This window comes from Pseudomyrmex gracilis, unplaced genomic scaffold (genome assembly GCF_002006095.1).
Source record: "Pseudomyrmex gracilis isolate BER0280 unplaced genomic scaffold, ASM200609v1 scaffold_155, whole genome shotgun sequence".
In the NCBI taxonomy this organism is placed as follows: domain Eukaryota; kingdom Metazoa; phylum Arthropoda; class Insecta; order Hymenoptera; family Formicidae; genus Pseudomyrmex; species Pseudomyrmex gracilis.
In genome coordinates, this window is record NW_018020739.1 from 37,574 (window position 1) to 50,871 (window position 13,298).

At 41.4% G+C, this 13,298-nt stretch overlaps 1 protein-coding gene across 2 annotated transcripts in view; it reads right to left on the reverse strand.

Moving 5' to 3' along the window:
• The window catches only part of LOC109857350, a 49,172-nt gene extending 35,874 nt beyond the window's left edge, over positions 1–13,298 (reverse strand). The window contains exons 1-2 of one of the 2 annotated variants that reach the window (XM_020433541.1): positions 13,273–13,298; positions 12,237–12,667 (exon numbers count right to left, since the gene is read on the reverse strand). In XM_020433541.1, the coding sequence (XP_020289130.1) occupies positions 12,237–12,294 (58 nt within the window). In that variant the 5' untranslated portion in view covers positions 12,295–12,667; positions 13,273–13,298. Of the gene's footprint in view, positions 1–12,236; positions 12,668–12,820 lie in introns of both variants that reach the window. The other variant, XM_020433540.1, reaches the window with a different exon arrangement.

Below are 13,298 nucleotides of genomic sequence, written 5' to 3' on the forward strand. Positions count from 1 at the left end.
AGTGCAAAACTGACAGTAAAATACAAAACTCGCGCAGCTATAGCGATGAAAAAATTTACACATGTCGCGATAAAAAAAAGTTTGTAACGACTATATTTTAAGTTTGCAACCAAACACTCTTTGAAGTGACATAAGGTGCGTTAGATGAAAAAAACAAAAAAGACTTTTGTGTGATTGTATTTTTTTCAAATTTTTGGAAAGGAAAGCTACTACTGCACATTTGCACGTCGCGATGACAATGCGGTGTACACGTGAAACGAATGACCAAAATGAATGAAACTCGCTGTATTCACGCGGAAGGACATTTATATCGCGAGGACGGCACGAGCTTTTAACGTTCACGACACATCATATCGCGCACGTACCACACTTGCATGCGAAATACTTGCGTATTGTCCAGAATCGCAAACCATGAAAAACCAGTCTCGCGATATAGCTCGTGCCGAACTTACAGAGAGAGACCCTAACGCTAAACTCCTGCGCGCATGCTTATTATTTTACGTACATATATATTTGTGTGCACATCAATCGCTAAAACTGGAAGAATAATACGTGCACGCTTTTTTTTTTGTCTTTGATATTGAAAACATCCGTCTTTTTGCAAGATCGCAAAATCACGTCGCTATCTTTTGTTTAGTATTTTTACAGTTTTGTTAGTTTTTCCGTGTCAAACAAATATTTCAATTCTCTCGCCGAGAGAAAATCGATCGAGAAATTTGTCGGAAAAAAAAAACAATTTTACGCAGAGAAAACGATATTCGCATGCAGGAAAATGATGATGGCGACCACAAGATCGCGCAAGAGCGAGCGACGTAATTTCCGTCGCAAGTGTGCGACGCGCAGGTATTATCGTACATACATATATGCATACATTAAACGACTTTCTTGTCGCGAACGAGGAATGCGAGAACCCCGAAAATCGGAAGTGCGCTCCCCGCACGCACGTGGCAGATGTTCGTTTCGCGAATGGCGTTCTTGATTTCCGTGCACGTCGGCACACGTTCATTGTCGCCGTGGAACAGGAGTGTCGGGGGCTTAGAGGAGGGAAGGACCGCCACTTCTCCTTTCTTGCTCCTTCATTTTGCATATATACGCCCGCGGGGTATCCCCCTCTTTCCTTTCTTCTCACGAGAAAACTGGCCCACGTCTGCGCGCACAACCCGGGAGAGTCTGCAGCGGATTTTTTATGCGCGGGGCTCGTTTCTTCCTCAGCTGACTCTCGCCGCGGGACTTTTGTGCACGCGCGTGCACAAAGTGGCCGAACGAATGTAACTGCGCGCAGGAGAGAGATTTCGGTACGTCCAAAACCGTCCTCGCCCGTCTCTCGTCGTCGGGACGAGATTAAACCGACGTCGAAAAAAACTGGAGGTTCGTAGAATTGTTACGTTGAGGAAACGGCCAGGCGGGAAGCGCAACGAACTCGCGTGAGGCGCACTTAGAACGCATTAGCGTTTGAGGAAGTTAACAGTTAAAACAAAATGCTCTCCTTTAGAGGTTCTGTTTTGCGAGTGAGGCTTATTTCGAAAAAAAAAAAAAAAAAAAAAAAAAAGACGACGAACGTGCAATTCGAAAGGATAATACGACATCTGTGTTCTTTAGTAATTCAAATTAGTTCTATTTCGAGAAACTCCTCGAGATACTCGCTCGCGGTCATCTTGCGAACGATGACGTCAGCAGCGAGAAGATAAACGCCTATTTTGCGCTCCTTCCCCTCGTCTACTCTTACGTTGAAACAAAAAACACACTTTCTTTTATTTCGCGCGTAATAAAAATTGCGCTCAATTAACTACTCGATTCCCTATCTTCGAATAAAATTTTGTCATTGCTTCGAAGTGTCCGAATATACAATTTCGACAATGAACACGTGCGAATATCGTAAACAGATCGCAAAAAGTAAAAAAAAGAAAATCACACATCTGCCGCGGGGCCATTCAATCCTTCTGGCTTCGCCGTGCCAGATGAGACATAATAAGACAATGTGCGTGTCACGCAAGGGAGTAAATATCGATACATAAAAAATAAAAAAAAAATATGTGTACAAGATGTGTGTCGCGGTTTTCAGCGCGTACTTAGTACAAGCGGTTCGATATTCCGGGCTTTTATAATTTGCGTGAACGGTGTAAAGAGATTATGGTGAATTTGCGGCTACACAGAAGTATGTAGCGTCCTCACGCGCGCATAACGTTCTGCTCGTTCTAGTCCGATAGAGGTAAAAAAGAAAAGAAACGAAAAAAAAAAAGAAAAAAAATTATTGGACACGCAGAAGGAAATAAATCGCGACTGATTGATCCCTCGAGAGATCGCGGTTGCGAAACCTTCACGCGTCAACGAGGAGTGACACACGTGAAGAGACGCAATTACGCGTGCGATACGACCCCAATCGACGACGGCTACCATAATGGGAGTGACTCTCCTGGCACACACGTGGCCATGAGCGCTCGAGCATAGAGACGCGTGCGTGGCCCACTTGCGAAACGCAAGTTCCGCAGAAACGCACATTACATTGCGTAAGATCCTCCACAAGGATCACAACTATGCGCAACCCAATTTCGTTAAGTGCACGTCCGCGCCGAGGTATTCGAAAACTATCAGAATGTCTCCCTCTCCTCGAGCGAAACAAAAAGTGCATCGAATGAAATAGATTTTAAAATCGAATACTCCTTCGAGATTTGAAGTATCTGAAATAAAATGACTTTCTAAAATATTTATAAAATCAAGAAATGTATAATGGCCATTTGAAGCAAAAAACACTGGTGATAATGTGTGTATGATAGAAACGTTACTTTATTCAAGCAGGTAACATAGAACGTTTTCGGCCTTAGATTAGGCCTTTATCAATATATATATAAATATGATGTTCTTGAATTGAAAACTTTATCGAGTCACATGATTACAAATTAGAAATATCAAAGGAACTGAGTCAGTGTTTTTTGCTTCAAATGGCCATTATACATTTCTTGTTTTTATAAAAATTTTTTGAAGCTTGCTGCACTCCTCTTCTATTTCTAAAATATTGTTTTCTCAAATATGTAATTTCAAAAATATTATGTGCACAGAGTAGCTCCTTGAAACAAAGATTTTGGGACGAAATTCTACTTGGAAAATTGTTCTCGATTCGCGTTGACGAAATTCGAGTTAAGTGTCATCGACTTACAACACAACGAACTTACAAGAAAAATAAACACAACAACACGTCACTAATGATATCCTAATATTTGTTTTTTGGTCTCCATTCGACCGCTCGAGCGCTCGAAACGAGTGGACAAACAGAAAGCAGATCGGTAGGTGTGGAAAAAAATAAATAAACGAAAATTTTTCTGGCGCCGCAAAGAGAGAGAAAGGAAAAAAAGGTGAAACCGCCGTCTGCGAGAGCTTACAACCGTCGAAATGTCACGTCATCCCCTGAACAAGCAGGTTTCTATCGATTGTCGCGCGCGAGGGTCCGAAGGGATCCGCTCCTCCTTCCCCTGATCAGGCTCCCGAAAATGCATTAAAGTTTGATGCTCTTTCGGGGTGTGTTTCGGGTGGGATCGGGTCCGAAACACACGGGTCGGAGCGTGCGTGCGTGCGTGCGTGAGCGCCGCACCGCTACATCGACGCATAAAGCTCTCGAAGATGAATGCGTCTGAGACTCACGCGCTCGCGTCCTCCCCACGTAGATCGTTTTCCCCTTCAAATCTCCCCCTAATGTTTGCTGAATTATTCAATTCTGTTTCACATTCCTCGAGGACGGCTATTCGTGTCTTGAGAGACGATACGCGATACTATGATGAGATAAGAGCCGAGAGTGTATTTAACTTAGGCTTTTCATAGTCTCTCGTTAACGTTTCGAGAATACATTACAACGCGCGAGAGCATATGACGTCATTCTGACCGTTTGGAATTACACGATTTGGATGAAATTATTTCCGGCAGAACGTACAAGTAACCCCCTCTCGGTGATATTCCGTTTCACAGAAATGTCGCGTTATATAAATCGCGTTATACGGGGCTCGCGTATTGAAAAAAAAAAAAAAAACGGGGTTAGACTCCGTTTTATTACAATTTGTAAACCGCGTTGTAGCGAAACACCGTGTTGTTCAAGTATCGCGTTATACGAGAGTTACCTGTGGTGGCAAGTGTTTTTTTTTTTTTTTTCCATCTCTCGAGTGGCATCAAAATTGATTCTTACAACTCGTGTTCAAAGTTGAACGTCGTAACGTCGCGGTTTTCCGCCTGCTGGAAAAAAAAAAAAAAAGTTCCGTTCGGGAAACGAACGACAACGTTGAAGTGTATAAGTGTCCGTTATTTTCCGAGCGATCGAACATTTGCTCGTCGCACGGAACGAACGGAGAAGAAGGCGGGAACGAGTTGCCGCGGCAACTGTGGGAAAGCTACGTCGTTGGCTTCGCTATCAGCTGCTCGGGATGCGAAATGGCGAAGCCATTGAATTCCCTGAGACAAAGGAGAGGCAAAGCAGGACGGGACGCGCGCAGCAAGGATTTGTTTCACGCTTCGAATTGCCTTTGAATCCCCTTTGCGAAGGCAAGAGAGAGAGAGAGATTTGGCGAAAGACAAAAAGAATCGAACAAGTTCAACTAAAATCGACGGTTAATCGACACGGCATTGTTAATTAAATGCGTGCACTTTCACATAATTTCAAAACCTAAAACAAACCTAGAACAAATTCGAGCTTGCATTTTTTCTGAACTTTTTTACATTTTTTGTCTTATGTTTTTCTAACAATTAACTATTTTTTTTTTTTTTTTTCGTAAATTTGATGCAGCAATTGGAAGTTCGATTGTGCGGTACGCGTGCACCCGTAATTCATTGTGATAATCTGTCGTTCGACGAAGACGACGTTTGCGTCGCGACGAAAATCAATCCTGCTTCTCGTCGTCCGCGTGTGTGATTCATACGAGAAATATGAGAAAGAGGGTGGGCGAGGATCGCGATATATGTATATATATGTATATATATATATATATATACGTGTATGATTCTATAATCTCGCCGGTGTTGCAAGCGAGTCGAGAGAGGAAATTAACGAGACCATTTCTGCTCGTAAATCGTGTCAATTAACGATCGATGAGCTGATGATAAAGAAACTGCTGCGCTTCTTCGTACGCGTATGTTATTTACATCACAAGATTTACATAATGAAGGATCAATACGCCGCACTTGAAAGTATAAAATGATAGAAACGTCCGATAGAAACTAAACCCACAACGGCATACCGATCTTTGCCGTGGAAAATAGCGCGCCGATCACTTTTTCCACCCACGATTTCCGCAACGTCCGCCTCTGTCCGCTCCTCTCTAAAGAAAAGTCCTCGTAGAGAAATATCTATTTATATACATATTTGCGAGTTAAAATTTTCTTAGTTTTTTTTTTATAAATATTGTTGCAAACATTTTAGAGAGTTTTGTCGCAAGCTTTTGTGTGAAATTTCGAAACCGACTTCGCAGTAAAAATTCGCGATCAGATTAACGCAATTGTTGTTCAATTCTCTTTGGCTTATTAAGCTCGAACGTGATTCATCAGTTGTAGTTTCCGTCGCAAACGCTTGCGCGGGTCGTACACACACACACAAGTCGCTCTCTCGGAAACTATTCTCGTACGGAAATCCACACTCACCAAACACATCGGATGTCAACATTAAGAAATCACCGCGCGGTGATTTCTTAAACAAATGTGGTGTGTTTCTAACAAAGCGATTAACCGAGAAACATATTTTGGCTTCTTTATCAATCAAATGAGTTTTAAAACAAAATGTGCGTGTGTGTGCGCGCGCGCGCGTTTAAAAGAATGCATAAAATTTACATTATTATAATATTATTTGTGAATTTACGAGTATTGTTTGTGTACCAACTATAATTTGTGAGAAAGAAGCCGGTATTTCACTTATTTTTTTGAACTTTTCAAAAACTCTTCAAACTGCCGAAGCACACATACGAGATGTGCACTTCAGAGATCTAACAAATGAAGGACCTCCCGTGCGAGGCATATTCTTTAGAGTTCTCAAGGGCTGACTCTCTCTCTCTCTCTCTTTCTCCGAGGAGGAGTCCTGATACGATCCGAGCTTCTTCAATAGAAGGGTGTAACTATAATACGCGGATCAGAATTCAGCCGCCCACGACGTCTTTTTATTCTAAGCTGTACATGAAAACAGATGGAAATTTATTCAACTGCCGTGCGTTAAACTCTTATTTTTACGAGTATAAACAATTTGCGTCAATTTGTATCAATTTATTATCAATCTGTACACAATTGTTATCTGTCTGTTATAAATTAAAAAAAAAAACAAACAAACAAACAAAAAAACTACAAAACTTCTGATTTTTTCAGTTCTGAAAAAGAAATCTGTGAATAGAAGTGTGATTTTCAACTTGACAAAGTGTCGCCTCTTAAGTTCAACAGCGATGCGCTTATCGACTGATCGGAGAAGAGGCTGCATGTTGCATCTGCTTTTTTCTGCGCGCGCCACCATGAAGTGCGCGGGGCACTAGATTAGTATCGATGGCCCTTTCGTCGTGCGAGAATGAAAGGGCATCGTGCGCGCTTACAGGACAGGAAATTGCCCTGGAAATGGTTCCTAATTTCCTGATCTCGTAAAGAGAGAAATACCGAGACCCGCGAACCGGCATTCCGATCTGTTTGATGTTCCGTAATCCGTCGTAACCGATCGACCGTGTTTTTGTTTTCCAAATTAAACCGCAAAAAAAAAAAAAAAAAGGAAGATCAACACGCGGATTTCGAAGAAGACCAATATTCTTGAGGAAAAAGTGTCGGAGAACACAATTTGGTTTTGACAAAAAATCTTATCCCGTCTAATTTGCAACGGTTGACCATCTTCTTCGCGAAAAACAACGACGTCGTGAAGTCGAGATTCATCATCTGATCAAAGGCGGTTTCCGCCGCGCTGAAATGATTCAGCTTCGCGCAAGAGGAAACTCAATTCGGATGGCTTGGGAGTTGGCCGAGAACTTGATCTATTTTCTTAATGGCCGTTCTGTTGGCCATACGTCCTTCCGCAGTGGTGCCCAAAGCCTGAGAGAGGAAATTCTTTCTTTCTCTCTTTCTTTTATTGTCAAACTGCGGAAACATTCGCAACTTACGACAATTTTTAACTCTCGTTGTTAAGAGAATTGACATGTAACACGATGCGAACATCATAACGCAATAAAAGTGCTTTGAAACATCATACAAAACTGATATAAAAAAAGTGAAAGAGATCGGTTCGCAAGCTGGTTAGAAAAAGAGATTTAGGATTTAATTTGAGAACCGCAGATCTAACGACGGGCGGCTCTCGTGTTTTGTCTTGAGTGACTTCGCGCGGACTTCGACACCGGCCGGGAGATAGAGAGACGACCGTTCTCTCTTCTCTTTTCTCCGCACGTTTATGCACGCGGAGTCGAAAACGGGGCGGCTTTTGATACGCGGCTGTCGCCAGAGCGATGATGGATGACGGTGAGACGCGCCGGCAAGAACGCCGGATAGTCGCCTCGTCAACGGCGAGAAACCACCACGGTTTGACGACGAGAGAAGACGGCGCGCGATGCATCCGACGATCGTGATTAATGGCAACAAGCCGTTATGGCCGCGAATCTCTCTCTCTCTTACTCCACGGCCCTCCCGGTCGTGGAGACGACAGGTGCCCGTGGAAGTAGCAGCGGGGCGAATTAAACGCGCGCGGCTTTCGACCTGTCCCGCGTGTGTGTTTGTCCCGCAGCAGCAGCAGCAGCAGCAGCAGCAGCCTGGCTGCTGCGTTGCGAAACCCGTTCGATCCCGACTTCACGGTGATTTTTATCTCACGTTACAGCCTGGAGAATATCGTGGAATTTTGCGGAATTTCTATATCTACACGTGTGCAAGTTGTTTATTGGATGAATCTATCAGTGCGGAATGTCTCTTTTCTTCGTGCCGCATTCTCGAATGTTTTTTAACCGATAAGATTATCTTATCGTCTATAAATAAATTGTCGCTTTAAATAAGTGAGAATTACGGACAATAAGATAATTCTTAACGATATATAATCTTCCAATTAAAAATAGTTTTGTCTTGCAAATGACCACGTCTGTGAGATCATCTCTTTTGTCTCTTTTTAAAATGTGTTTGTGTTAAACCGCACAATCGGTGTCGCGCAATTAGAGCGCGTTTTTCTTTTCCACGTGCTCTTATATGTACCAAAAAAAAAAATTGTGCGTGTAATATTATTATTACAAAAAAAAAAACACTGTATATCTTATCTTTCTCACATGTTTGTTCTCAAAATATACGCGCAGTATATTCTCTGCGTTCTCTTTCGTCGGTTCGGCGACAAGTCATCGGCTAACAATCGTCGGGAGAACGAATCGTTATCTCACGAACACGCTTCGAGAGACCGCCCTTCATATACTCTCTCTCGAACCGCAAGAAAAAGAGCGCACCGAAATAACCCGCGGACCCAAAGTTTCCGAGCGCGAAGAAGAGCAACATTTTCAGACCCGTCCTAATGGGCCTCTCGAGAGTCCTTTTTTTTTTTTTTTTTTGCCATGTGTAAACGCGCGAAGGTGTAAATTGGGTGACGGCGGTGTGTATCGAAACAAAAAATCGTCTCTGCCCAAGTCGCGTCGATGATAATCGCACTCGGACATCGCGAACGTTCTTCTTATCGAGAGTTCTCATTTTGGTCGGTGTAAAAAAAAATTAACAAAGAAAGTTGCGACTACATGTATTTTTAAATGCATATATAAATCAATCAAAAATTCATCGGGGTAAACACTTTGTTTACTCAAGTCCGTTCAAATATAGATTTATTTTTGTACAACCGCGCAACAAAACTAAATCTCTCTAAAGAGATATTACACAAGGTTGTACAAAAATATATCTTTTCTTGAAGGAGTTGAATAAACAAGGTAGTTTTTCCGATGGATTTTTGGTCGCTGAAAACGAACCCTATCATGTTAGGACACTGTTTCTGAGAAAAAGTGTCAGGATTGGCGTTTGTGGTGATATTTATTATTTTTTTCCGACAAAAAAAACTAGATTTTTTGTTTGCAATTTTATTTATGCCACGTAAAAGTGCTGTTTTTTATCTATAATATATTTATAATGATATTTATATGTATTGGAAATATAATCAATTTTACGTGATAGAATGCTAAAGCGCGCGACTACGTTTCTGTCTAGCAAAACTACTTGACAACACAATTACGTTTACGCTTTGTTTATTCAGATCTCTTAAAAGTGTTGAACTGTGTTATCGCCATCTTGTAGTTCTAGATATTTGGAACAAAGCGTACACTTTCGTGACGCAAACACTTGGGAAGGTTAAAATTGTGTCTCGACATCGCTCGTATTGAACTATGACTCGTCGATGGTGATCGACGCGACTCTCCACTCAAGCGTATAAATTTAGCATGAGAGCAAGCAGCCTGAATTAGAAAACACTGGCCACTGAAGTGGCAATAAAGAAATCTTATTGCGTGTAGAATCACCTGAAAGAGAGAAAGAGAGAGAGAGAAGAGATAGAGTTCTAAGAAGACAAGTTTTAAGCATGACTAATCTCGCAGGTGACAGAATTATTAATATTAGTGTAGGCGCACTCACGTTCGGTGTCGCAATATCTTTTAAACAAAACATTTTTATATTAATTAATAATTTGTATTTGAACTAATATCAAAAATATCATCAAATTATATACACTTTGTATGTAAATTAATATTTCTATAAGAAAAAAATTTTGAGAAACAAAAATAACAGCGTAAGAATAATTATTTTAACTACAGCTTTTACATCTAAAAATACTTATGTGCCTGAATCGTGTACTTTCTCTCGATTAGTTGGCGATCTCACAACTGCTATTGATTTTATCGCTTGGATTTCCGTGTTGCTTTATAAGAGAGGAACTAAAAAGAAGCGCTCCGTCTACCTGACGTGAACTCACGAAGGTGTAAGGGCGTGCGGTATTTCTTCAAAATGCGTCTCACTCTCTTCAAAAGAAAGAGTAAAAAACAAATACAAGCCAGATTTAACAAAGCTTTATTTTTTCTCAAACTGATGTGAAAATTTGTTTTTTTTTTTTTTTCAGAAAAATATGCTCGTCCCTCCTTTCTCGAGGATGTTGTACACACATTGTATAACTTCACAATGCTCCAGTGTGTATTGAAACAAATTCTCTCTCCGGAAGTCTGTACAATTGTCAGCGATGGTGCTTTCTTTGTGGGGAAAAAAAACGTTTCGGAGAAAAATGCGCTGTGCGGCACGTGGGATTTAAAACCTTAGAAAAAATTTCTATTTTTTTGTGCGTCGCATAAATCTCTTACGTGAGAAGAAAAGTGAAATAGCATGTGTGCAACCTGATGCGTGTTGCTCTTTTTCCAAACAATTTTCTGAAAACCATATATATTTGAACGTGGGTTGTTGAGATAACAATATTTTGAAATTTCTATCAGACATCACGACGACGAGATGTAACGACGATTTCGCGATTGTGGCGCGACTCGATCGATCGCCATTGTCGCAACAACGTAAAGCGCAAGTATCTATACGCGGTGACATTCCGATCGTGACTTGCAATCTGTATTATCTGCGTTAGTAGATTCCGTGCCTACACGAACGATAATGCTCCGATCTTTCACGTCTAGTCTCCTTTTAACGGCACACGCGGGACGCGCGAGAACTTGCGCTAAGCAGAGTCGCTCGTTGAAAGTGCGATAATTGCGGCACCGTTAGCTCATGTTTACATAATTACACACGTTTTTTTTTTAACTGTGTTACTACTGCGTCTTATGTGTGTGTTGCCGTTTGAAGGAAAAGAAATAAGATTTTTTTTTACGATCGTGTATTTCGCTTTAATCGTGACAAAAAAAATTGTACGTAGTCTCTGATTAAGTAAATTACGAAAAATTATTAATCTTTGAGTAAAAAAAACGAAACAAAAAATGCGAACTATCATGTTCTACAATATACACCTTTGTGCTTTTGTATTTTGATAGAAAGAGAAAAAGAGAGAGAGAGAGAGAGAGAGAGAGAAAGCTTTTTATATTCGACATATTATTTCTCTGCTCAAATTTTATTTCAAATAATTACACTTGACGAATATATTTGATAGAAACAAAGGGCGTATCAATCGCTCGCAATACAAAATTCGTCGCGAGTGCATTATTCGATCGTGTCCGGTGACGGTGCGCATTTCGTAATAAGGAAATAGGAAGAACTGAATGGCTTTTTCTGGGTAAGGAATGCGCGCGTTGTAGCGTTTCTATGAATAAAACTCTGTTTGGTCGATAGGAAGAGCCCCGGCGATATATCTTGAAACCGAAAGGATCTGTCTCGACGAGAGCGAATGCCGACGAGAACAGAATCGGAGAGGAGGAAGAATTTTCTTTCACCCTCCTGTCCTCCCGCACGATATTCCACACAAAAGGCTCACTGAACCGCGAAACACGAGCGAAAATGTGTCATTATCGCGCAAATTACGATGCCGCCGCTTCCGTACGCATCCTGCGCGTCCCTCGGGATAATTGCCGTGAATTAACGTCGATCGATCGGCAACGAAGAGACGTCGGCCGAACGACTAATCTCGTCGCGCTCTATTTTTTTTTTTTTTTTTCAGAGTGCAAATTACACAGAAATTTCAAAGAGTTGAGAGAAATATACAAATGTTTGTTTGTGTGTGTGTGTGTGTGCTATAACTTTTTTTGGCAAGTCAAAAAGATTGAAAATCTACGCGTACATTTTTTTCTAAATAATTATAATTATTACTTGGAAAGCTTTGTTGAAAACTTGAAAAAACTACAAAGACAATAAATTAGTCTTTTGGAGAGTGGACAACACACACACATGTGTTTTTATCTATTTATTTAAATCTCTTTTTTTTTAACATTCTAACAAATCTAAATCATTTATATGTACACAATTATTATCTTTATTTGAAAATGTTAAAATTGCGTAGATATTTTTTTGGCTACGTTAAAGAGACACTTTCATTAAATGCCGCGTAAAACTGACGCAACCACGCTCGGTTTGCTTCGTTAATCGACTAATTTATTGTACGATTAAAAGAGGGAAGCTTTTACGCATCGATCGCCCTCGATTCGTGGGGGAGCTTACAACACACGTGCGAATCGGTGTCGGCTTACAGATAGAGCAAGGTTCTTATCGAGGAAAAGAACACGATCTTCTCTCTCAGAGAGAAACGCGCGATTATAATTCTCGGCGAGATTCACGTGACAGCTGACTTATACATGAAAATCGAAAAAGTATATACTCACTTTGACAGCTGGCGATCCCCAGAAGGACGATCAGCGGCAGGATTCTCGTCGGGTTCATGTTTTCCGGGGAAGAAGAAGCGTTTCTATCTGCAGCTGTCAGCGCACTTTATTTAACCTTCACACAGTGTGTCTGTTCCGTTTCGCGGACGCCACACGCGCGATTCGAAGCGAGCGAAATAATCTCGCGATGCGAGATATCACGAGATGTCGCGCGTGGAGATTTACAAATCGCGAGAATGTGAGAAAACAAATTTGCTCAATCTTGCGAGAGAGGCCGTACTGAACATCGGTCAAATCACAGAAACTGTATACAAGAGGAACACGTTGGTGACAGTGTCGAGCAAAAAGACGCGGATCACTCTGAAGTACACACAACAGTGTTGGCACGTGCGGAGAAATGTTTCGTATTTACACTCAGCGATTAATGTTATCTGTAATGAAATTTTTGTTTTTTATTAAAAAAAAAACAAACAAACAAACAAATAAAAAGAACAATCAAAACGCGACGACAAAAAGTGTAATGTCTCCTGCGAGCTCCTCCTCGCAAATATATATACGCTTTCTGTTCCGTGTTTCTCTCTTACATCTCGCCGTCTCTCCCTTTCCGTCCAGGCGCTTTTGAGCGAGACGAAACGGAGCGTACAAGCGCACTTTCCACGCTAATTTCACGTAGTACCGTTTCGTGCTTCTTAGCCCAAGAAGACGCGAACGTCACGCTGGTTTCCCACAGTAACGGAACGGACTGTCGTATACTAAACTGTCGTCTCCCCTTTGCGGAGACACTCACCACCCTCTCGTTTTATTTTTTTTTTTTTTTTTTAACTCGCAAGACAGAAGAAATAGTCGCGTGGCGCGATCGCGCGCGTTCAATCGACTCATGCGCGAACAATCGCTAATTCCTTCAGCGGGAAGAGAGGAAAAGATGACACGCTCGAGAGAAGTCAGCTCGTGATCTGTCTCTTTGACACAAGATTCTTCTTACCGAAGTAAAGCGAGAGAGAGAGAGAGAGAGAGATAGATAGATAGAGATACGAACACGACCGTACAGCGCAACGGCTCGCA